The following is a 27,353-nucleotide window of genomic DNA, read 5'->3' as shown; positions in this document are numbered from 1 at the left end:
GTGCATTGTTACATCGAAATCATTAGCTGTCAGATGGTGAGCTCTACCTTTTTTCTTGTGCATACGCACCAGTGGCCAAAACTTCGAGAATTAAAATTTTGAGGAGTTTGGCTGCCAGTTTTAACAGACAAGCAAACCTCGCGAAGACTTCGCAATTTTAATCTTCGCGATCTTTTGCCAGTCTGCCCGAGGCTTTTGTGTCACAGAGTGTTAACTTTGATTCCTGCACCAAACTGACACACATTACCTACAAATCTCTGTCGCTATTTCAGGCAAGGACCCACTGAGCTTGGAAATACCATTCGGTAGCTATGAGTTAAAATCTGTTGGAGCTACTCCCCAGTGAGTACCGATAGTGGTCTCTCATTATGACACACTGAATATCACACAGATTGCCTACTGAGTACTGTTTGTTTGTTTGTTTTTTCTGATAATCTAGTTTGCTCATGTATTCTAAAATTTTGTGTCCTTGCAATCAAAACTTACATCCTCTGAGCAAATGAATATTTTTTGTTTTTGTTTTTTAGACAAAATAAAGATTTTTTCATTGTAGTGCGAGTCAGAGTCTTTCAATGACACTATGACACAATGACATCCTTTTAACTCTCCATGAACCTCCAATCTATAAACCAAATTGGGGTAAACACAGTCAAAGGAAATGGGCATTAGTAAGCAGAGATAAAATGAGCCTAGGGACTTAAATGGGGAAGCCCCATTTAGGCAAAGTAGCCTTACATTGACGCTACGGGCATATGTTGCTCAAAAACAGGCTCTGAGCGCAGAATTTTGAAGAGTACTTCCATGCCTTTGAGATCGAGTTTAGAGTAAAAATTCATTGAACTTGCAAATCAATGGCTAACCAAGCAGCAAACAACACTTACAATCACTGGGATCATTCACACTTACCCTCTTATACATGTTCCCTAACTGTGAAAAGTTTTTTTCTCCAATTTCAGCAATGTTAACATAGACATGTAAATACTTTCCTCATTAGTTTCCATGCATTTGTCTGATTGTATTTTTTTTTAAAGTTAACACAATTTCTATGTAGCCTGATGTCATGAAACATTTTAATATTCACTTGACATCTGACTCTTCTTTAAACTCACATGAGCCATTAATCATGTCATGCATGCATGTGCCAAAGGGGCTTATAAAAACGCACAACAAAGTTACAGGTGGGCAAACTGAATTTACTGAGCAAGCACAGTATCTTATGCCCAAAGTGTCATAAAACCTCCAGGTAACACAGTCTATTGATCAAGTGTCAACAGAGGAATTAAGTTTCCCAAGGTTTACTCTTGCAGAATTTGTAAGTATGGATGGTAGAAATAAACAGGTTGAAGCAATCTATGATACCAGGCCATGTTCATGTCATACAGCACTCAGAGTGTGCCCATAGCAATACTCTGTACCATACCGGTCATGACTTGAAAGATCAATGATGTACTGTACATGTCACCCTCTCTTAGTAATATGGTCTTCTAGGATTGTTCTGCAAGTAAAAAAAGACAAATGGCAGAATTTGAGAGTTAGTAAAACTGTACTGATACATATGGTGCAATATGCACGATGGCACTATATAATATGTTACTATTATTTTGCAACTTCAAGAAGGAGTATGTACTTTAATAGCAATTATTACTGCCCTGTATGTTGGTATCTAAGACTTGATGACCTATAACTATGATATTACAGAGAATCACTGATCCTCACTACTACATACAGAAGTGAAAAAAATGACGACAAAATGACAACAACAAAAAATCAGACCTCTCAAACTGCAAAATAACACAAAACAGAAGTGACAATACATCTGACACAAATATTTCTTGTTTTACATGGTTCCACTGCTTGTGCTGGGTGGAAATAAGACATGCTGACTTCTTATTAGATAACTGCATGAAATCAATACAACATCTGATATAGCTTGATATTTATTCAACTAGAACACCTAAGTTGCACTCATTCCATCTATGTGTCTTGCATCTGAAATATGACATTTGATTTCCTGTCAGTGTGGTACCCAAGAGTTCTTGCTCATACCAGCATAAGATAGACGTGTGGCTTCAATGCTCCGTATCATTTGCCACTAACAAAGGTGTCAGTAAAACCTGAGACCTCAGATAATTAGGTCTTATTACTGTCAGTCACCCAGAAATTGATCTGCCATTGTGAAACAAACTCCCTGCATATAGTACAGGCCCCAAATAATAACCCTGATTAATAACACTTCAACGATTAACAACTTCTTCTTAACCATCTTGCAAAGATTTCAAGAGATAATATCTTGGCACCAGGATTATTCAACTAGGAAAGTCAAAGAAACAAATATATATATAATGGAGCAACTACATCATTCCTCTTTTACGCCAATAAAACAATCTCTACATGAAGAATTAACTCGTTGAGGATGGGCTGATTTTGCTACAACACGCATTTCCCATAGACACTTGCCCAAGTACACCTGGAACTTGTCCGCAATGGGTTAACCACAAAGAAATGATGATATCACTTTCACTCTTTTGGGGAAAAGGAAAAGTACATTGGTTGATGTGGTGAACACACAGGAAAGAACAGAAATGCATAACCAAAAAAGAGGGATTTGTTTCTCTTTTTGCTTTCTCTTCTTTCTCTATCTATCTGTCTATCTTTTTGTCTCTCACCTTCTCTCCTTCCTCTCTCTTTCCCTCTCTCTTGGACTCAAATATGATCTTGTGAAGCATAATGACATACACAAACCTCCCAACCTTTCCGACTGAAAAATAGGGATGATTTGGCTAAAATAAGGAAAGAAAGAGCATTGCCCATAAGAGTGTGTAGTAAAATCATGAAGAAAAATAGAAAACTCTTATTGAAGCAAGGGCTGGGAATAGTCAAAATTTAGATTCTTTCCTCCACATTCAGAATGGTTGGGAGGTCTCATTACATGTCTTTTATGTGTGGTGAATGGGTTAGGCAAACATATATACACACACCTGATGCCAAATACTTCAAAGAGATTGCAAATATGATATACTGGCGTTTAAAACCAGACACTACAAACAAACAAATAATCAACACCAACAGCATCAACAAATTAAAGACACTGAAAAAAGGGTAAATGCTCACCAAGGGATTTGGCCTGAAGCGGTAAGCGAGCATCATTCTCTTCCGGAAGGCGGTGTATTCATCTACTGCATCATCCTTGGTCAGCTTCTCTGGACGGTCAATTCCGAAGCCAACTCCGTCCACCACTCGATCCCCTCTGGGAATGGTTTTTTAGAGAAAAAAAAAGTATTTTATAAAAGATTCATATACAGCTAGCAATAGCCTTGGGTTCTACTAAATGCTCATTGAAACAAATTTATTTTTACCGAAACTGCTCATTTTCACAAACATTCCCCCCAAATTTGACATTTCAAGCTGTGGTAGGAAACAGCTCTGCAGCTCAGAGCTGTCCAACAAATTTACATGGTCAGAAAATGAATACATCAAACCATTCAACATTTTGCCCCAGATCAAAATTTGACCTTCCAATGCCGAATCAGGCTCTGCGGGTGGCTTTGAGGAAATGAAAACGTTGTGACTAATCAGCCATTTTTTTCTTTTCAGCTCACTTGTACATGACGGCTGCTATTCTTCCATGGCAAGTCAACAGAACTACCAGTACAACAACACCAGTACCAGCACATTTTACGACATGTCTTGAACAATTCAATACAGAGTATGACATGCCCTGAATCTACATACTGCTTCTGTTGTAACCATAAACTATCTGTGTAGTCTCCTGGAAGGTGTTTCTTAAATCACAGACATAAATAATACGCTAATAGACAAGTCAATGGTATGCCCTTGTCTGTACACAGTTTGTGTGGAATAAATGGGAAATGAAACCCAAATGTACTACTGTACATATGGATTGAGTGAATGTAGCAATATGGGTGGAACACATCAGCAAAGTTTGAGAATAATGAGACAATCCATTGAAAGTAGCTTGTGATGAGTTTTGCAAGTTTGGGTGCAGCTATTGCTGGATGAGAAGACTACTACAGTTTGTGACATCACTCCAAGACATTGATATGAAAAAATGTTTCAAAAATTCCACAAAAATAAAATTTTGATGAAAAGTACACATTCCCATGACTTATTACTGACACTTTTGATATGTTAAGAGTAATATGTTTCCCACCTGCTATCTGAAAGAGATACTGTAAACGTCAATATTTTCGCGCGATTAATTTTTCGAGCTAAGCGGCTCGAAAACATATTCGCGGGTTCTCAAATTCGCGCTCCGCAGCGGGTTAATACACAGTCGCTGTTTTCATCCAGCGATGCCAGCATATGAAAAGCGACGTAGCGAGCGGCGCGAGTGTGAGTACAAGCGCTCAACTACGTAGTACACTGTACATGTATTTTACTCGATACATGTACTGTAGTACTAGTACTGTAGTCGCGGAGAAGTAGCACACCAATCGGCCGTGGGCTCGGTGCGTGCGGTGCGTGCGATGATACTGCTATATGCGTAAACATGTCTGTACTACGTAGCAGTATCATCGACGAAGCGCACGCAATTCAGGCCGTTCAAAATGTGCATAGAAAATTGCGAAGATATATTCGCGCGTTTTTGAATTCGCGCTAGCCGAACGTAGCGCGAAATCCGCGAAAATTAATGTACCGCGAAAATTTCCACGTTTACAGTATACTGTAAGTTAAAAGCTCTTTTTTCCTTGGCTAATACATTTTTCTATAACACTTTATTTTAAATAGTTTGATTAGATATGTTTTAGAGAATTCTAAAAATTTCTCAAAGGATGATGCTACTGCTTTGAAAGTAGAATTAATCACGAAAAGATTGCATGCGTAGAGTGTGCAAAATTGCAGCGTAATCTGATAATCTCTTCCATGTGTTTACTCTGGAGTTTGGCATCCTGTTCTTTTTTCTTTTTCTTTTTTCCAATTTATTGAACACACCACAATTTGGTGAGACTAAGCACTTGATTAGAACAGAGCCTCTTTTCTCAGAAAACACTTTTCCAGAGTGTGTACTTGTCTTGCAAAGGAAAAAGAAAGTGGACAAACAGTAAGCATCAGTTTTGAATAGTACAACCTGAATGGCATGGACTGTTTATCATCCACTCAAAAGTGCAATCAACTTGAGCATTTACTGGCTGGGGCACACATCAATGTGGGCTCTGTTGGTATCAAATTACACGTCATGTGATATGATCTTCCTATGTTAGCTTTGTAAAACTAACTTTCCTGGTATTGTATGGCTGGAGTACAGACTGTATGTGATTCCTCTGCCTACTGAACATACCTGCATTTTTATTATAAAGCTTTGGCTTAAGTTTGCACTTGTTTTTATCTTGGTGACATAGACAACAAGAAAAGGGTAATCTTTTACTTAAATGATGTATTCAATCCCTGCACAGTTCCGTAAGAAAAATAATTAACTTCTTACTTCCTTTTTGCAGAAAGAAGAGTTACACATATTCCAGCTGACCTCACAGAACTAGACAAAAGTGCAGTTGTGATTAATACTTTTCAATGAGCCTCGATCACCTCTTTAGCCAGGCGAGCAGGAAGTACTAGTAGTTGAATGCACCAAACTTCCTGATCGTTGTAAAATTCATGGTAAATATATGGTATTGAAGTATCATTATTGTTTATATGCAAGGGGTTGTTCGTTTTAAAATTGATGTTGAACAAGACTGATGTGGGCAACCTTGTAGGAGTTAGTGTTATCATGATAGACCATTACCTTCTCACAGGTGCTGTGATCCCTTGCTTCTCACTCCCAAGGCCCTCTCCCTCACTCCAGCCCAACTTCTGCAGCATCTGGTAACCTGGCAACAAGCATACACACTCATCTCATTAAGTAGATTTTCTACCTTCACACTTCACAGACTTGATTGTGCGTTGAATCCTTGGGTATTACACGCCTAATGATAATCCAATGGATAACCTCAAGAAACAAAACCACTAGTAGCAAGGTCCCCTTTAGACATCAAGTAGCATCAATTTTCATTTCCTTATAGATAAATCTCGGTATGATGAAATGTCCATTGAAACAACGGTTGCAGGGAATTATTTTCATCAAAAGGCAAATATTCTACTCTGAAATCCTACAAAATCCTATGTGAAAAAAAAAAAATGTTTCATGGAGACATTGTGCATAGAAGTATGTAAAAGTTGTGGAGCAAATTGCAATGAGATACTAGGAAAATCATTCCCTGGGTTATTTGCTATTATTTCATTAAGTCAGGAAGCAAGAAAAGCTGCAAAGGACAGAATCTTGTCAAACCTGTAAATCAAAAAGCAAAATAAATCACAAAGAACACTGTTTACTACACCTCACACTGACATGTTGTTTATCATGTATACAACAATTATGCACTTCTACAGTGGACGAAACATAGTCAATGCATCTCATCTACTCAGTCACACATATGACTGCAAAAACTTAATCGAGAAAAAAACTAATATTTTTGGAGAAACACAGAAAAAAATGTCAAACTATGCATTTTTCATCAAAGACTTTCAACAGATAGACTTGAATTGCTACAATAACTATTGCCCTATATAATGAAGGAAAGAGAATTGTAAACAGCTGATATAAAGACAGAGACAAAAAGTTTGGAAAGTGTGGACAAGCAGCTCTTGGTACAAGGAAGATGGTACACTCTATAGCACAGAGCCTATCAGCTAAGTCAGCTCAAATTGGTTTTCATTATATACATATTTCAAGAGTCAATTCTCTCAGTCCTTCTTCACTCAATTACTGCACTGTTTGAGCAGGACTCGACAACTTTTTTTCTCAGGTGGCCTGTGTGCAAACGGCCACCTAAACCTATTAATTTGAAATTTTAGTGTCCTGAAATAATAGGGATTTATATAACAATCACCTTAAATTTTAGCTGCCAAATCAGGCCACAAAAAGATAGCCTTTTTTGAAAAGTTGGTGGCCCAACATAAAAATTTAGTGAATCTGAGCCACCAGGCCACCACTAGTGTTGCCCAAAAAAAAGGTCCTTGTCTGTGCAGGACTCACTAAGTAAGGATGTTGCTCCATGCAGCCACAGCATTCAGAAAACGAGGGTTTCTATTTATTAAGTCTTTACACTATATAAGAATCAAATGCAACAAGTCTGGGTACTGTGTCGCCTTATGCATATTATGTACTTAACCGGACAGCCTAAAACTTAAAGACGTAGGCGTGAGGATAGCTGGTCGAGTGGGGAGGGGGGGGGGGGGGGTCCCTGTCACTGCCATAATGTAATGACACCAAACAAAATCCTTAAAGGTAGACTCATTAAAGTATACATTACTGTCTGCCATTCAGGGCATGCCTTAGAAGAAAATGGAAACATGATGCAGCTACTTCAGAATTAGCCACCCGGATCCTGTTTTGACTGCTCTGGTATAACTATTTCTTTCCCCAGCATCAAATTGATATTGATACTCTACTAAACAAGCCTCCATTGTATCATAAGCACATCAAGACAAAAAGGGGTATTTTCCCAATTTCAAAGAAAGTAAATCTCAGTTCCAGGGACAGAAATGAATTTACAAATTCTACCACAAGGGGGCACAAGATAACTTTTTTGTAGTAACTTGTGGTAGGCTAATGTGCTGAATGTAAGACAAGTTTAATTCTATCACTGTGACACCTATTACAGCATTTGTAAGCAGCAGCACCACTGCCAATGACATCAACATTGGCTGACATCAATGTATTTGGTAATATATTTCATGTGTCATTTTGGCTAATCAACATCATTCTTTTTTCCACAAAATTTAGTTGGTTATAAATTTCGACTGTCACTTTGGCAAATATTATCAATAATTTTTACAAATATGACCCTGTCCCAGCTTTCTACAAGTTTTGTCAGAGAAAGAACTTATACAAATCACTACACACACAAAAACACCAGCTTTACAACAACTTTCATTTCTACAAGAAGGTAGTGGGTTCAAATTGATGATCTCCACATAAACAGTAAATGTCTACACTATTGAGACCCTACACTATTCCTAATATGCATAGTTTAAAGGTCTTCTATACTATAAAAGCATACTTGCCATTATTGACATGACTTGGTTGGCATCACATCAAATTTTTTTATCCGTATCTTGTCGCTATCTTTGCAGTCAGATATAATCACGACTTTGTAACTGTAAACACAGAAATTTTCACAGTTCATCCATTTTCGCATATTTCGTGCTACTTCTGGCTAGCATGAATTCTAAACACCCCCCACACCCCCCCCCCCCAAAAAAAAAAAAAACTATCTTCACGATTTACTCTGCACATTTTGAATGGGCTGCCAATTTGCAGCACAAATTCAAGAACCTGCAAATGTGCTTTCCAGTTGCTCAGCACGGAAAATCAATAACGCAAAAATATCAATGTTTACAGTAAGCAAGTTTGCATCCATGTGTTTACTAACTTTGCAGCCTACCTAAAAAACAGATTTCATTATATTTCCTCAGTCCTCACTGCTATCATAAACTATTGGTTCATTGATGCACTTGCTCACATAAACGTTCAGTGGATTTTAGTAGTAAGTCATTTACAACACCTACTGTTAACCCATTTTCTTATGGGACCCTAGTATTCCAGGTTCCCATGGCCTCAACTCATAAACAGGAACCTGGTATACCTAGTTCTCAAAATGTAGACTACATGCATTCATGGCCTAAATTCATATTCCTTTGTGCTACGTTGAACAGAAAACTGACTTCGATTGAAAGATTAGAGTTTCTTCTCTCAAAATTTGTTCTTTTTCCTGCATCAAAACTGCATGCATTTTTGTATAATTTACCTTCTTCCAATGTAGTTGTGCGCTTGTTTTACTATAAAACTCGTATGAAGATGTACAATTTATACATAGCATCAAGGCTGAACTTACTAGATTTTGACTTTGCTGACCCCATTCGAGTGCCCATATATTGATAACAAAAGAGTTTGTATGCCCATCAGCACACGATCTATTCATCCCTCATGTCCGATCGATATTTTGCATTGTTGGATGCACATGCAGTTGACTGTGGAAAGGGGATGCACATACCACCCGACTACATTCTCACAGGCAGATTACCAACCTGTTCGATCACTGTTGACAGGTAAAAACTAGAGAGGGGCCGTCAATGGCGGCAGACCCACGCCTAAGTACAAAGTCGGGGTAAACATAATGTGCATTCGGTCATCTACCAGAATTCGGCCACTTAATTGCCAGTGTGCTTTATCACCAGCCAGTGAGTTCTACCAAAAATCGTACACTGAAGTGTACGATCTTTGGTTCTACAGTCACATCACACGCAAATCACATCATTACACATACGGTATTAACACTCATTCACGTACAGAAAAAGTCCTTAAGTCTCCTCCAAAAATCCATCGAAAATCCCAAATTCCACCGTCAAAAGTGCAGAATCGGAACTTTTCCAAGCGCGCGCGAATTAAGTCCAGTTTTAAGAGTATTGTCTACGCGACGGGTCGCGGAAAAAGCGCTAAAAATCAAGAAATACGCCGTTTTCTTGCGGGATATTTTGATTATAGCAAGCCGAGAGTGTGATGATATCAAAGGTCGTATGAGTGTAAGATCTTTGATGGTATCCACAAAAGCGCAAAAGAAAAACAAAATTTACGTATCCCCTAGGCAATTACCCCTATGATTAGTGTCTACGGGAATTATTCAATGCAGGGGTTGAATGCAAATGTCTACTGCACCAGTATTCGGCCACCAACGAGCGCCGCAACGTCCCCGATGCAATTTTGCACCAACAGTGTAGAGCGCGATGCATTTTCAGCGGCCTTGCACACGCATTGACATTGAGCGCGCATATCGTGCAGTGTGACTGCGACCGAGCAAATGCTCCTCCAACGAAAAAAACAATCAATGTTAATTTGAAAAATCATCAAAATACGGGCCAGTTTGTGATGACGGAGAACGAACTTTCATAAATCTAGAAGGACATAGTCCCTCAAAGAGGCCTAAACGTAAATTTCGGAATTCTTACGAACATTTGAGCAGCGAAGTCGGATCGTTTGGGAGTTTATGTTTTCGTATGGTAGCGGAAAATCGCAAAGTGAGAAACGGGAAATTTTCGGAGTGGTCACTATACCATGGGGTCAAAACTTCAAGGTCACACAGAATTTGCAAGGGTCAACCGATTATCACCAAAATCTAATCGATTCTTTCCTGCCATTATCCAAACATCCCCATAACATTTCGTGCAAATCCGTTTACCCGTTCTCTTGTTATCTTGTACACAAACAAACAAACAAACAAACAAACAAACAAACATACGGAACCCTTTACATAACCCCCTGCCGATTTTCATCGGCGTGGGTAAAAAGAATCTTGATGGGGGAGGGGCCTTGATGGATCTTGAGCATCTGCGGGAGGACCGGATAACTGTTTCATTTCTTACCCAAGTCTGTCTTGTTTACAATATTGCAGACATTCAAATGTCTTTTTCAAAGGAAAATGCAGAGCTCAGCTCTTGTCCAGCCTCTCTAAACACCAAATGACCATACTATTTCTACTGATAATGATACACGCTCAACTTGTGCCAGTATCTAATAACATGAATTCTTAAAAGCAGGAACAAGAAAAAAGAGGTGTATGTATTACAGAAACGAAGAATTATAAGAAGAGCAGATAGTAATCACACTTAGGTTTCTAAAAAAGCTGTACAAAAGGTGGAAGAAATATATGCAAAGCGATGCCTGAGGTAAATTGCAAAAACTAAGTGACTAGACAGGAATTCTTACCGATGTTATCTGCCTGGATCTTGAACTCCTTGTACTCTGAGTAGTCTGGAGTGCGCCCCTCCTGCAAGGCATGGAGGGTTTCCATGAACCTTTCTAGCTCCTCCGGGGGGAGGAAGTCACCGATGAAATGCTTCCCACGATTCATCTTGGTCAGCAGTTCCGCCTTTTCTGCAAAGACAAAGTAAGCACAAACACAGACATATCTAAACAAATTCTGGTCACATTTCAAAATCAATCTGCACTAGTGGTATACTTCTGGCATCATGTCCATTCATCACGTATTACACTATCAAAGGCATTGTTCACCAATTGCAGATGAAACAAAAACCCAGCATTAGTGCTTTAAAATAGTTCTAAAATATGAGTTAGGGATAGAAACAACCACTGTAAAAAAAACTGAATCAATAAAATTGATGCTAAGTATTGATAAATTTACAAAATGTGAACAATAGTTATGATAAAAATGCTTCCAGACTAAACCGTCTAGTTACGGTTTATTGAGAAAAATGCTAATATATCCTTATATTTTATGCTTTATTGCAAAAAATTTATATGGTAGATGTTTTGTGGTACAACAGACCTATGCATATGCATCAAATGTGAAATCTTGAACATTTTTAACATTACTGCTCCCAAAGGTAAACAGGACTTAAAGGACAAGTTCACCTTCATAAACATAAGGATTGAGAGAATGTAGCAATATTAGTAGAACACATCATTGAAAGTTTGAGGAAAATCAGACAATCCGTTCAAAAGTTATGAATTTTTGAAGTTTTTGTGCAGTACCCGCTGGATGAGAAGACTACTGCAGTGTATGAATAACTTAGATGTCACATGCGTACAACAATATAAGGAAAATATAAAGAGAATTTCTTAAAATTCCATCTTTTGAAAAAAGTACACATTCCCCTGACTCGCTACCAACAAATGTTATGGGTAATATTATTCCCCCTGCCTTTAGAAAGAGGCAAGTCAAGTGCTCTTTTATTATGCGAAAAAAGTGAAAATATGTTGAATTTTCTTTTCTATTTTCTTTATACTGTTGTACGCATATGACTCACAAGCTGTAGTAGTCTCCTCATCCAGCGGTTCCAACACAAAAATTTTAAAAATTCATAACTTTTGCATCGATTGTCCAATTTTCCTCAAACTTTCACTGATGTGTTCTACTAATATTGTTGCATTTTCTCAATCCTTATGTTTATGAAGGTGAACTTGTCCTTTAAGCACATTTATATTTTAATATGAAAAGGGACACTACCAAGGCACAACATTCCCTGTGAAAAGAATAAGGTGACACAGAATGAAGGTCACTGAGAAAGGCTTAGAGTCTATTCCAATTCATGAAATTCTTCTGCTGAGTTGTTTTCACACTGATGTATGACAATTTGTCAATCAGTTGCTATTTAAGTGTCTTTGTATGCCTTTGGAAGCAGTTTAAGTGTCTGAAGAGATGCATGTACAGAACAGTGTATGCAACAAACAGGGAAATTTAGACATTTTCCAACCTCTATGCATTTCGTGAGAAGGGAATGAATATGCGCAACAACCCATCAAAAGTTTTAAAACTCTATATCACAAATTCTTCTCCTCCGTCCTTCATTTCAGCCATCGCTGAGAGACTACATGGGAGAGGTTTCAAAATACTAAGATGTTTTCATCTCCACTCATTTGCCCACTGAAAGATTGCATCAACTGATATGAGATGTCTTCATCAATATGTACTTGGCCTGTAGGCTGCCAGGGTATTGAAACTAGGATCTCAAAATTGACAGTTCGCGGTTTTATTTCAAATGTACTGTACAAGCTTTTATTTTCGCGTACAGATATTTTTGTGAATGAGGAGGTCACACACATTTTCATGATTTGTTGTTTTGCGAATATGACTTCAAGGCTGTCTTTTTGACGACAAGCTGCAAGTCTTAAGTCAGGCTAATAACACACTATATGTAATCATGATATTCCCAGAACAAAAAAGATACTTTTACCCCCCCCCCCCCCAAAAAAAAAAGGTTTTTTTTTTCCAAATTGTTGCTGTAGTTAGTCTGACCACTAAAATAAAGTTATAAGAAGCCATATTTTGCTTATTTCATTGCCCATTTTCAGAACTGCTATTTAAGAAATAAAACAAGAAAGATTTAGAAATGGGGACATGTGTTTGGATCTAAACATTTACAATTCAGAGCCCTTCTGGGCATAAAGCCATCTGTTGAGAGAGGGTGGCAAATTTCAGAGCTGGCATTTAAGGAGTGATAACTTTATAGTGGAGGGCAGGGTTCCTCCATATTTTTATTTTCACTTACTTCTGGTTTCTTCCATCTCTTGCGCCCTGGCCTTGTGCTCCCACGTCCCTCCTTCGACGTCCTCGTCGCTGTCGTACTCGTACTTCCTGTCTGGATCCTTCCCTTTCTTCCTCATCATCATCTCTGCCTCTCTCTTCTGTGTCTTCACCACCATTTCATACAGCATTTGCATCTGCAATTGTCCAGGAAATTACAGTGAGTCAATACTCTGTGTTTCCATGCTATCATTTCCATTCGCAGTTGTATATCATAAAAATGTTTTAATCTAGCCATTCAACCTGTCATCATATTTAAAGTTTTTAGGATTAAGGGTGTCAATACAATTTGTGAGTTCTCAAGCAAAAACATCCAGTATATTGGAAAGTACCTGTTTTTCTTATCTAAATGACAATATCTGTGTTATGGAGCATTTAGAAATACAAATATTAAGACACTTTTTTTTTTAATTTCTGAAATCAAAGTCTGTGGTCAGGACACCAAATATGAACATTGGTACCAGACTATAAAAACAAGGCTTTTTGCGATATTTGCATGCTCCAGCTTTGAGGCCAGTAAACTGGAAAAGGTGTATAAATAATTAATACACCCATTTGTGCCTACATCACATGCAATAAGGTACTGTTGCCATATCCCTTAGGTATGATGACCAACAGACTACATAAGCTATACAGTGCATATCAGAAAAGAAAAGAAAAGAAGGTAGTCCAACTTTCAGGCATTATTCTTCAAAAACACCAGCATTTAAAAAGTCATAGATAGCATGTAATGAAAGTGCAACTTTTTTTCTTTCCATTGATACCAAATTAATTTGTCGGGTCACTCTCGTTGATAAGAGAATTGTTCTTGAATGAGACAATGCAAAAACACACTTTTTCAAACTTCCAGATCTTGCACAAAGACACCAACCCAAGTTCATGCTATCAACAGAGGAGGTCTTCCACTAAATTTTATGCATGTCTGCAGTATGTGTGGCATCTGTGGAATTTGGCCCTTTTCATTTACAGTTTGTCTTTTCAGTCAAATGAATTACTCATTAGATGCCTTACATACCAGATTGTTACTGAAGTGACCAAAATGACCACTCTGAAATGCAGATGTCATTTTTGTCAACATGTCACATGTTTTCATGTTGTGAATGGGTGCATTAAAGCATATGGACATGTGCTTACATGCAAAAATCACAAAATGGTTCAGCTTACAACTGAGCCGAGAATTTTTGTTGTTACTAAGTTTCATGAGACTGGGAGTTTGCAACAGGCTCGTGAGGCTTTCAGGGAATGCTTCCCCGATAGAGAACCACCATTGTTTAAGACAATCTGGGCAAATGTTAGAAAGTACAAAGAGCATGGTACCAGCCTGAATCACAACAAAGAGAATTCTGGGAGAAAGCAGACCCTCCATAGAGGGTGCGCGCCTGACAGGCAGCCGTCTTACGAACTTTGTCTCCCAAATCACTTCATATCGACAATATTCTTGTGTCAACCTACTTGATAATATGATGTGTTCATAATGGAAATGCTCTTTGTAATTTTATCATTATTTCATCTATATTGTGTATGTGTTATACTTTTGTAACATCGTGCAATTCAGTCTCTGACTGCAATGCGATCGAAATAAAACCATTACTGAATTGAATTGAATTAAATTGGAAGATCTGAACAGAACAATGAATCAGTAAGGCAGCAGCTCCAGTAACATCCAAGGGGAACAAGTTCAAGGAGAAATGGATTGGGATTACCTTTGGCACCTTTTAATCGCATCACAAGACTGGACTTGCATATGCACCCTTACAGGGTGAACATCAGACATCAACTGACTGAACGTGATTTCCCCAAAAGACTTGATTTCTGCAAATGGTTAACAGCCCGCACGAACGGAAATGCAAATTTCTGGAAGAATCTTCTAATCGGTGATGCGGGCAGCTTTGGTATGGATGGCAAGGTAAACTCATATAATGTTATTGAATATGCCTCTTCATGACAACCCCCAGAGGCCAACTTCGATGTGAATAATATGAACAGAGCAAAATCGACTGTGTGGGTTAGTCTTTGTGGAAGTGGCCAGGATATTGGACCCTTTTTCTTCCAAAGGAACATGAACGGTAACATGTACCTTCAAATGCTCAACGAAGACGTGGTACCCGCGACTGGAGGAACACTTTGAGCGACAGGCTCACGGCACATTCGGAAAAATCTGGTGAGTGCAGGATGGTGCACCGGCTCATCGTCTTGTCGCAGTCCGCAATCGTCCAAGAGAACTCTTTGGAGAAAGAGTTGTTGCCCTCAACCATGACATTGAATGGCCACCAAGATCACCAGATCTCACATCTTGTGATTTTTTTTTTCTCTGAGGCTACTTAAAGAACAAGGTGTATGTGACTCCTCCTTGTAATCTCCAGGAACTGCAAGGACACATTCGCAACTGAGTTACTGCCTCACGCAACAACCCAGATATGGTGAGGAGATCCGTTCAAGACATGGTCCGTCGCTGTGAGCTATGTGTTGGAAGGGCAGGTGGTCATGTTGAAGGCTATGGATCATAAAAGGTAAGAGGAAACCCTCAACACAAACCTGCAGTTGTGCAAGGTGGCCGGTTTATTTGACCACTTTCATTGACAGGCCTCATGCATTTCAGTGAGACAATGAATTTTCCCTCATGATAATGCTCAAACTTGGAAAAAGTGCAATTTGTCATTATTGACTTTAATTAATGTGCTCAGTCATGCATGACATTTTTCAACACAATCAGGTATCAATGGAAAGAGGTAGTCTCTGTGATGAAGACATGATATGCAGAGCTCACCTCCTGCTGTTCCTTGAGCTGTTTCTGTTGATCCTCACTCAACTCAGTGGTGCCAATCATACCCACGGGGTTCACTGGCTTCAGTAGAGCGGGAGGAGCTTGCTGCTTAGCAGGACCAGCCGCTGCCTCCGCATCCTCCGGGCTTTCCCCCCACCTACTCCGCCTCTTTCTCGCTCCACTAGCCGCCAGTGATGATGAGGAGGCTGCTGCTAGCTGCTGTGAGATTGATGCAGCGGCTGCAGCCGCCGCAGCAGCCGCTGACGATACTGTGGCAGACGTCTCTTGCGGGGGTGCTATGGATAGAAAATATGTTTGCAATGCTTATATCTACAAGAGCAAACTAAAGGGAATAGTGACAAACTCTCATGAAAGACTGGTCATTCACACCACAGAAGTATGTTATAGAAGTGATGTGTTCTCCCTTTTCATATTTTAATTTTCTAGTGGAAAAAAAATGTGAAGAGAGATACAACTCACAAGAACCAATGCTTTGTGTGCTCACTAGAACACACAGATGCTGATATAAGTGCTGTCTTGGAAGGAATCTCTTGACATTAATTAGCATGCAAAGAACTAATAACTGCAGTCAAACACATTCACTAAATGTTTTTCTTACAGCCAGTTGTAGTCAGTCATATATAATACACCTACAATTGCATTATAAATGCAATCAAATACAAAATCAATCAGCACATTAGTAACATTTATGAAATATTTAAACACATTTTAATAAAATATTCTTTTCTGCAGGGATACCACACCTTTATTAGTATTCGTATCTCCCCCCTTCCCCCCAAAAAATTACAAAACATCACATCATGTTTTAAATTTGTCAAATCTCAGGCAAAATCTCAAACAAAGTAGTGCTAGGAGTGAAAGAGGTAGGGGCACATTTTTCTTTGTATATGTCTGTTTTCTTTTTGGAAATAATGCAGCATTCAATCCTAACCAAAAAAAAAAAAAAAGAGAACAATATATATATATATATATAAACAGAAAGAGTAGCAGCATACAATGCTGTCAAAATCAATAATGCATGTAGTATGTATTTATGAGTACCACCAAAAATCACCATTAACATTAAGTCAAGTAAAACTGCATTATATCTTCGCTTGGCGAGTTAGAGCATTTGTAATAATAATACAATATTTTCTTCAGATATCAACCACAAAACCTATCCTTGCTAACTTTGTTGAAATATATCATTAATAAATAAATAAACAAACGAGTGAATACTCAAATGAATAAATTAATTAATTGAATAATAAATAAAGATAACGTAAACTTACATGGATGAGGGTGGGAGGAATGGGGGTTCTAAACTTTACTTGGGACTATAAAAGCAAAGAGAAAGTGTCTCACGTTGTGATGGCATTTGCTGAGCAGCTCTGGCTGCTAAACGGAAGACTGCTAGCTTGGTCTTGTAGTATCCATTGGCTGGGCTGCTCTTATCGTAGAGGAACCTGAAAACAGCATTGACCAACGCAATATTAACACCACAGCAGATTGTTGGCACGTTTAGCTGTGACCTTTTAATACCACCAAATGTGTTTACATTACTAACTGGTGCAAGAATCAAATCAAATCCACCACTGCCAAAAGCACGATACTTTTCCTGAAATCCTGTCACATTGCAAACAAATCAAGTTGAGATTGCATAATTTCTTTTCAAAAGGTACTATGCTCTTGTCTTGCCTAGATGCAAAATACAAAATAAAAGGTATTATTTACCATCAAATGAAACTAAAAATGTCGCTACAGCGACTGGTTATACCGCCGCCAAACAACATTTCATAAGCTTTGGTCAAAACAACATTTGATAAGCTTTGGTCAAAAAACTGAGGAAGTAGTTAAATCCGCAAGATCTTTCCTTGATCTTCTGCCATTAATATGTTGTTACCATGGCAACGTACTTTCGGGTACTGTCGAAAAATGCGTCTTGCACATCTACAACCAAAGGCACACATCTGTACCAAGTTTCATGGAAATTGGGCAAAAACTGAGGAAGTAGTTGCAACACAAAATTTTCCATCATTTTGGCTCATAATATGTGAGCTGTTACCATGGCAACATACTTTTTGTCACTGTCAAGAAATGTGTCATGCTGACCTATATCCTAAGACAAACATTCAATATGAATTCCATGAGAATTGGAAGAACACTGATGAAGCAGTTTTGCCATGAAGCATTTTGCCCTATATTTTACCAATAACATGCCGTTACCATGGCAACGCACTTTTTGCCACTGCGGAAATATGTGTCTTGCACATTAACATATTCAGATGAACATCTGTACCTAATTTCATAAAAATTGATCAAAAACTGTGGGAGGAGTTCGCGACGCAAGATTTGTACCCATTTTTGCCCATAATATGCCGTTACCATGGCAACGTACTTTTGGGTACTGTCAAAAAATACGTCTTGCACATCTACAACCCAAGGCACACATCTGTGCCAAGTTTTATGGGAATCGGTTGAAAACTGAGGAAGTAGTTCGCGACGCAAGATTTGTACCCATTTTTGCCCATAATATGCCGTTACCATGGCAACGTACTTTTGGGTACTGTCAAAAAATACGTCTTGCACATCTACAACCCAAGGCACACATCTGTGCCAAGTTTTATGGGAATCGGTTGAAAACTGAGGAAGTAGTTCGCGACGCAAGATTTGCAACGGACCGACCGCCCGACCGACCGCCCGACCGCCCGACCGACCATCCGCTGATTCCTATATACCCCCTTCAAACTTCGTTTGGCGGGGGTATAACAAAATCCAACTTTAGTGTTACAAAATAGTTCTAAAATGTGAGTTAGGGATAGAAACAACCCGTGCAAAAAAAGTTCATCACTATAATCAATGCTAAGTATTGTTACATACAAAAAATGTGAGCAATAGTTATAATCAAATTGTTTTTAGACTGAACCGTCTACAGTTATGGTTTAGTGAAAAAGATAGTGATATCTCCTTATATCGTAAGCTTTATTGCAAAATTTTTGTATAGTAGGATGTTTTGTGATACAACTGACCTACATATATGCATTAAATGTGTAACTTGAAAATTCTTCAAATCACTACTCCCAATGGTAAACAGTACCCTACAAGGCAAACATTTCTTATCACTGGTGTCCATGGATGCTCTCACCTGTACTTGGGTGTGTCCTTGTAAGTACTGATGAGCACAGCCTCCACGGCATCCCCTCCCTCAGCAACCTGCTTGGCAACACGGTCAACCAGCTGTTTGAGGTCAACGTCCTCTGGCGGAGAGACTTAAGATGCTTGTATGAGTATCTGATCCAGCTTGGGGTCGAGGAACATAGCCCCCGCCTCTTTATGACTCTTTAACTTAGGGACTTGAGATAAAGGGGCTTTAGCAAGGAAAGTGGTTGAACAAAATAAAAGGACATGTTGTCTTGAAATGACACAAGAACACAGATCAATTTTGATGGCAATGAAGATGGGTTTCCATGAGATACGAGGGGAAAAAATACAAAAATGCCAGGCAACTTACATGTAGACTAGACTAAGATTAATTTAGTTTTTTGACATGATCCTTTATTTTTTTTTTCTGGAGGTATTTGACTACAGCCAGGACAAGAGTCATGAGGAACATATCATGACCTAAATTCTTTTGACAATATGTCCCCAAAATTACATTTAATATAGCTAATGAATTTTTAGCCTCAACTTCATCGATATTACACAAAGAGTGTTTACCACACACTTCTGATTAATATTTCATCACTTTCCATTGTGACTAAGAACAGGTCAATCATTTTAAAATAACAACTCTAGAAATGTTTTAGCTTAAAGAATATGGCAGAAAAAGATCCTCATTGAAAAACATTAAGATGTGGTCTCCACAAACTGTTTTTTTTTCATTTTTCAATGATTCCCAAGGTAAGCATGTCTTGAATCTATCTTAGTAATCACAAGCAGAATATTGGGTTGGTATTGTTTCTCTGTTTGTTGGCTTCATGGGGAGGGGGTGATTTCCTTCATCAAATGAAATACAGACCTGTGTTTTGAGAATTAGAGTCAGATCTTTTCAAAAAACTACACTTCTTATGGACTGCCGTCACTCAATGTCATCCACATTGAACACAGACAAGTCTTAAACATGAATGATTTAGAATAATGCAGCCTCTGTAAAGCTGAGAGTGCAGAAGGGATTTTTTTTCTTTTTCCACAGAGGGCAAGCAACTTACCAACTCCACTCGGGTCCTTGATCTCCTTCCCATGTTCCTCCTCCTCCTCCTCATCTGAACTGGAGTCCCCGAAGACGTTGGCAATCTGCCTCTCTCGCTGCTGCCGCATCTTGGCACGTACAGCTGACGTACTCGGCCGCAGTGGACGGTTCACAACAGCTTTTAGGGTTGGGGATTGAACCTTCGGGGCTGTTGGCACTGTTTAGTACAGAGAAATTGATATTGTCAGTGGACATCAATTGATCCAAAATATAACTGTGAATTATACACTGCATATTTCATTTAAAGGTACAGTTTATCATTGGGAGCCGTGATTCAAAAAATGTTCTAGATGTCACATTTGATGCATACAGCCGTATGTGTGGGTCAGTTGTATTACAAAACATCCTACCATATAGAAATTTTGTAATAATGCCTAAAATACAAGGAGATATCACTATTTCCCACCAAACCATAACTGTAGACTGTTTAGTCTGGAAATATTCTTATTATCACTATTGTTCACATTTTGTATATTCAACAATACTTAACACTGATTATACTGATTAAAAATCTAACAGTGGTTGTTTCTATCCCTCACTCACTCTTAACAACTATTTTGTAGCAGCACTAAAGCTGGGTTTTTACTTCATCTGCATATGTCAAATTATGCCTTCAAAGTAGATTTCACATTTGAGATTCATTAGGAGACTTTGCCAGTGGTTAAATCTACAATTGATAACCACACTGACAAAAAGAGAAGAAAAATATACAAGACATCAATATCACAGGAATTATATTTGCGAGTTGTTAATTTTGCTAAATATTGGTTGACTAATAAGTTCACAAAAACAGAAACACTGCAAAATATACCAAATACACAGTAGTATATGATACAAATCAAAACAACTGTCCATGACAGCTCACAGTTCATTATATCACAGAGCAGTAGGCCTACTGTACCATTTTCTTGAGGTTCTAGTTTGGGTGCTCCATGGAAGGCTGAAAATCCTTGGAACTGACCAAAGGACGGCATTGGTATCTCATCAAGTGGTGTGATAAACGGTGCCGGTGCCTGGTCGGTGGCTTCCGCAGGTGGCTGGGTTGCAGACTGAGTGGCAGACTGGGCCTGCTTTTGTTGCTGCTGCTGTTGCTGCAACTTGAGGAACTGCTCCATGAAGCTCCCATCGTTGGAGAAGGTGTTGATAGACTTCTGGGCAGGAGGAGCTGCTGGGGGAGGCGGCTTCGGGGCTAAAGACGGACGGCTAGCAGTCGCCTTTGGTTGGCTAATAAGCATTGTTAATCAGGAGGAGAAAAAATGTGGTGAGAAAATACTTATCGCTGAAAGATATATATTCATGAATATCATTCATCCGTTCTTTCTGAGTCAAATAAACTTATTCTAGTTTTTAAAGAAAAAGGTTCATTAACCAATACCTGTTGTCTTCACATGAACACAATACTTCAGAAATACTTCTCGTCTTTAAAAAAAAAGGAATAAAAATTTCTCTACAAAAATTCTTACGCTCAGTCTGATGCAAGTTTTTGAATTCATTATATTTCTCTAAAGTGCACATCACTCGAGTCTACATCTTAACATCATAACTACACATTTTAAAAACAATTTTATGTAACTTCCTAGTTTGTTTCTCAAATTACTACCATATGAATTTGTTATGAGGTCTAACTTTTTTCGACGTAAATTCGGGCCTACATCTTACTCATTATAAGGTGCACATTCAGTACACAAACAACCATCTCCTTTTAATGGAAATCTTTTAGAAAATCAAACAGCCTGCATGGGCCATAGCTACAAACAAAAGGCATAGACCTCTACTAAGCCGTACATAGACTCTACAGATATATTCTGTGCAAGGACAAGACACCCTTGTACTCACAATTTGGATGCTGTCGATGTTGCTGAGGTAGCAGGGGATGCAGTCTCAGCTGCTTTACTCGCTGCCATGGCAGCCGCCTCTTTCCTCTTCTTGGCCATCTTCCTCTCAATCTCCTGACGCTTTTCCTGAAGCATGCGTTCCTGGTCATTCAGACTCTTCATCTTATCCTGGAAGTTGGCCTTCCCAGACGACTTATCTCCGTAGTAGGAGAAGGCCATAGTTATCTTTAGATCCTGGCCTTGTTGTAAATATTGGTTTCTTCAGAGCTAAGATTCATCATATCAAGGGATAAAAACAAGCAAATAAATGATTAGGCACCTAAGTAATGATAGTACAGTACTCTCCACTTAATTGGGTAGGCCTACACTGTACCACTTAATCAGGAACTCTGCTTATTGACTTACAAAGTGAAATTTAAAAGGCAGTTCATGATGTGTGCTTTATTTACCAGATAATTGGGTAGGCATTTCGGATAAACAGGAAGGAATTTTCCAGATTTTTAAACCCAATCTATTTCCATGGATGGTTTGTCCCACAGAAATTGAGACTCTAAAATTTCTTAAGGCCATTGAGTGAAAAAAAAAAAAAAAAAAACCTCACAGTCCCCATGAAACACACTCACAATTCAACAAGTTCTACGATCTTTCCATCTTCCACTTACAAGCACTCCTCAGTTCAGGAACCTGGTCTAACCAAGGAGGTTCAAGTGAATGGAGTCACAACCGTCTTAATTCCTTTACTAGATGTTCAATGCCGCCACTCAAAAATACTTGAAGCATGTGCCAAACAGGATCTTCCACGCAGATAGTAAGACAACTGACTTGTGTCTCATTGCATAATCACCAGCCACTTTCTAGTGAAGATATGTCTTTGTGATGGTAATTACTTTTTGCTATTCCTTCTTATAAAAGATAGGTGGTACAGACACAAGGAAGTGCGAATAGAATTAGAAATTGCACAAAAAATGCTGAAACAAAGATGAAAATTACTTGACTTGGTATACCCAGCACTAATCTGATATATCTATCAATAAAGAATTATACTTGAAGATTATTCCATGCTAGTTTTATTTGTCGGAATTAAGTGGAAAAGTGATAAAAGTAAGCGCTTTCCAGGATGGTACAGTTTTAAACATTTTCACATGATCCAGCCCTGATTTACACTTTTGAACAAATTTCTGCACGGATTTGACTTTTGTTTTACAAGAGTTATCACTAAGTGAAATTTCATTTCATTTAATAAATAAATAACGTTAAGCAAAATATGGCCAATATTATGTAAACGTTCAAAATGAATCTTCAGATTGCTCAGCAAGACGGCGGCTTCGAACATCAATCATCAAATTAATAAAAGGCACAAATACACCTGTGAAATTCTTTTCTACATCAATAGAAATTTGACAACTGTTTGAATAGATCTAATTACAGCCAGTTGGAACTCCTACGCGGTCGGTTTAATTAAAAGAAGGTGGTCGATATGTAGTAGGGCTACCATATACATAGACAGAAAGATCCGTCTGTCCGGAGGACTCTTTTGTATTTTGCCATTAACGCTGTCCTCCGTAGACAGACGGAAGGTTGTAGTACCCATTGCTGTGTGGATGTTCTTAACCACTGTCTCTATAAAAAATTGGGTGAGGTACCTCACTCTTCTCGATTGCGTCTAATTCAAGGCCCTAGGTCGGCAAATTAAAGCTTGAATAGTTAAATCAACTATTCAAGAATAGACTACACTCACCAGATTAATGAATAACCCAATATTTCAGTAGAATTTTCAACGCAAAACACACATCAACCAGCCCGTCGCGTCGTCACGTTCAAACTGCAGAAACATACAGTATGAATCTATTACTAGCCAATCACATGCGAGGTAGTTTCTACGTGTTTTTTTTACTAAATAAAGTACCTCGCATGTGATTGGTTTACAGATTCAAAATGGCGACCTACGGCTAGCGAACGGCGATGTTGCGATATGGATAAAATTTCTGCATTATAACCGCGTTACTGTAGTGTTCTATTTCGATTGCAAAATGTGAGAAATTAACCCCAAATATTGCGGTATGCATAATGTGTCATGTCATGTCAAACTTGTTTGAATGTAAAAAAGCTGTCTGAAATTTGGTTTATCGTAACGTTTGATCTGTGCACGTTGCTCCACACAGGAGCTGGGATCATTGACTTCGGTCTGTATACGGAGGGGATCCATGAAGCCAGACGCAGTCTCCGCGGAACATTCCCCGACTAAGATACAGACCGATCTTTCGGTCAACCATATACAGTGCACACAGCACAAGCACAACCATGCATCTGACCATACTGTCCATTGACTGTTTATTCATGTGTTTCTCACTTAACTTGTCTAACGTGTTAGATAGATGTAACCGTTAGTAAATTAAATTTTACTTAGTATTTACCCGAGGATGTTTAGTAGACATCGTACGTTAGTGACAAGCAGTGTAACGTTAGTAAATTAATTTAATTAGAATAGAGTCATGTTTTTATCTCGCTGCTGCGAGCTGCGCTGAGTCTGAGCGAGACCGAGCCTGTTTTTAATCTCCCAAACTTCCTCCCTCTCGAATCCTGACAGGCGCCGTAACAACAGACCCGACTGGGTTCCTAGATGCTGCTTGTATTCTTTTTATAGCAATGTTTATTTTTAAGTTTTTAATCACAACTGTAGGCCTACTTACCTCTAGAGAATTCAGAAGCAACGCGTAACGTCACGGCAGGACATCGAGTGATCTGCTGACGCGCGAAGTGTATGCTTTTTGGTGGCGCGGTGGCGTACAAATACAGTACACTAGCACCTCCCTCTCTGCCTTTGCTACTGCAGTATCTTCGTCACAGAGCGTTCGTAAATTGTGGACCGTGTGTGTAGGTGTAGAGTGTAACCGTGTGTTTGTGTCAAGTAGGAGAGTGCTGCAGACGCGGTGGGGGCCAGACAAGTCTACTCCAGACAATTCGACCATAAAGAAAAAAAGGTCATCAGTTTTGACTTGCTCTCTGGTAAAGCAAGATTGAGTTCATAAAATATGAAGTTCTTTCTATGAGGGAAGTGTATAATTATATCCCGTCAACATAATTTCATTATTCATATCTCAAACCCTTTCTTAAGTGAAAGAATATAATTTTATGCATTTCAAATTTTTTAAATTTGAATTTGAATGTGAATGTCGAGCCCTGTTAGAAGTTGTATACCCGTACATAATTTTGTGTGGATGCATTTAGGCCTATCTCAGTTACGTTTACTGATTGCCTGTATCCAATTTTTGTTTTTGCAGTTTTTCGTTTTTGTTTTTTTTTTTTACTTACGCTTTGATCGAATGAATGCAGCAATATAACTTACACTGTCTGAAAGTGAACAATATATCTTTTTTTATTCCTGACCCACCCCTTCCCTCCCCCAGCCCACCCCTCCCTCACCTCTGTGCCGACCCACATTTTCTGGTTGGATTATACTAATAGGAAACTACAATGCAAAAGACCAATTTTTCAAAAAAAAATGCAATGCTACACCATGAAGATTCCACTCACAAACACACTATGCAAGACTAACTCAGCTGAGCGCAAAGAGTAGTCTACATTCATATATATAGACAAAGAAAGAGAAAGCTATAGCTAAGGAGAAGATGATAGTTAAGTTATTTAAGAATTATATCCCATAACGTATGGTGTACTTACAGAGTGTGTGTACCCCCTATATTCACCCTATGATATATCATTTCCTCTAAATGTGGACTCAAGTTTCACGTTTGCAAGGTTTTTTATATAGGTAAACGAATATTTAATGAAACTTTGACATTTTGAAATGCTTTCTGCTTTTACCCTATCCCAGGGGAAAAGGATGTGTTTTGTTCAATTCATGATGAAGCCTTTCAAATATCAAGCAAAAAGTATATGCTTAAATTACAGGTCATAATTAATATCATCATCACTGGGGGGAGATGGATTCAGATAAAAATGTCAGACTTAGAACCTATATATATTTTTAGGTCTATACTTGAGACAAATAAAGTATGATGAAAGAAAATGTCCCAAAAGTGAAAGTGTTAGCGATATTTTTTATGTAGTTTTCAGTGGCGGATCCAGAGGGGGTTGCATGCACCAGGGGCGTGCCCCCTCTTTGATTTTTGTTAAAACAAAAGAAAGAAAAAATGAAGGGGACGCGTGCGACCCCACCCCCCCCCCTTTAATTTTATTAAGGCACATCCCCTTTACGGAATTCCTGGATCCGCCCCCTAGTTTTTACATCCGAGTTTAATCATTTGATCAGAGAGAGACGATAAAGTAAAGCCCTGGTGCAACGGTATAGATCACAGGAATAGCTAGGTTGACTAATTAGCCTATAGATCAATTATATTTGTTATAATCATATTACCCATTCCATACCAATAGACTTGGCTTCAAACAAACCGTTTTGTGGCAATTATAAGGGTGGCCCTATTGTCCACAGTGCAAAATTTTTAGCGGTTTATTAATGTCTGAACAATATGCTTCATACGCTTGTATTCTTTGTGAAAATCAATTGAATTAGATCAGCTTTAATGCTTGCGCAGCACTCACAATTAGAATTAAGTCATACAAATGTAAATATTCAGACCCGGCAAACTATCAATATCTGAGCCTATAACATAGGTCCATTGGATCAATGATATGCTCTTGGACACTTAATCTTGCCTAGTTCTTCAGACTTTGAGAGGGAACTTGAAAATTAATGTGTTTAATTGTTTATAGCTCCTATGCAACAATAATTGTTGAGCATCCACTTTTACTGAGAATCAGATCGGATCTCCCAATTCTGTATCCGGATTTTACTGGATAAAGACAGACATTTTACATTCTCAAAGGATCAGGCTACATCTTATTCCTCATAATCCGCTTTCCGATAAATTGTATGGGGCCTTTGGGGCCTCCTGATGAACAATATATATATATATATATATATATATATATATATATATATATATATATATATATTACATATATATATATATATATATATATATATATATATATATATATATATAACTGTAACTGAGTGTGGTTTTTTTTTACAATGTATGATGTATTTACATGTTTTTCTGTACTGTCCTTTGTCTTTGCCTTGTGCCTCCTGTTCAATCCAGGAGACAACCTAGGCCTTTCATGTTACATTGTTTATTGATATAATAAAGAATGCTGAACAACAATATATATATATATATATATATATATATATATATATATATATATATATATAGTCAAACCTGCCTTAGCGGCCACCTGTCTATAGCGGCCACCTGTCTATAGCGGCCACTGCAAAATCCCCCCGAGAGAAAAGCTCTGTTAAAGACCCTGTGTATAGCGGCCACCTCTCTAACGCGGCCAGCGGCCACAAATTTTGTTTCCCGCGGGAGATATTAACC

The 27,353-nt window shown here is 38.5% G+C and overlaps 1 protein-coding gene across 1 annotated transcript; it reads right to left on the bottom strand.

The window, feature by feature from the left end:
- Nucleotides 1-1,153: 1,153 nt before the first annotated feature.
- Nucleotides 1,154-22,167, bottom strand: LOC139721262 (SURP and G-patch domain-containing protein 1-like). The gene is made up of 11 exons (XM_071632584.1): nucleotides 21,950-22,167; nucleotides 21,015-21,337; nucleotides 20,073-20,270; nucleotides 19,010-19,133; nucleotides 17,230-17,330; nucleotides 15,868-16,160; nucleotides 13,066-13,237; nucleotides 10,763-10,930; nucleotides 5,744-5,828; nucleotides 3,112-3,247; nucleotides 1,154-1,495 (listed from the first exon to the last, which is right to left on the bottom strand). The coding sequence occupies exons 1-11, from the start codon at nucleotides 22,165-22,167 to the stop codon at nucleotides 1,469-1,471; spliced, it is 1,845 nt and encodes a 614-aa protein (XP_071488685.1). The 3' UTR covers nucleotides 1,154-1,468.
- Nucleotides 22,168-27,353: the final 5,186 nt, after the last annotated feature.

The sequence above is a fragment of the Diadema antillarum genome, unplaced genomic scaffold (genome assembly GCF_040938485.1).
Source record: "Diadema antillarum isolate AM-2024a unplaced genomic scaffold, OU_Dant_1.0 scf00000141, whole genome shotgun sequence".
Classification (NCBI taxonomy): Eukaryota; Metazoa; Echinodermata; class Echinoidea; order Diadematoida; family Diadematidae; genus Diadema; species Diadema antillarum.
The sequence above is the reverse complement of the archived record's forward strand: the minus strand, read 5'-3'. Positions and strand labels throughout refer to the sequence as shown.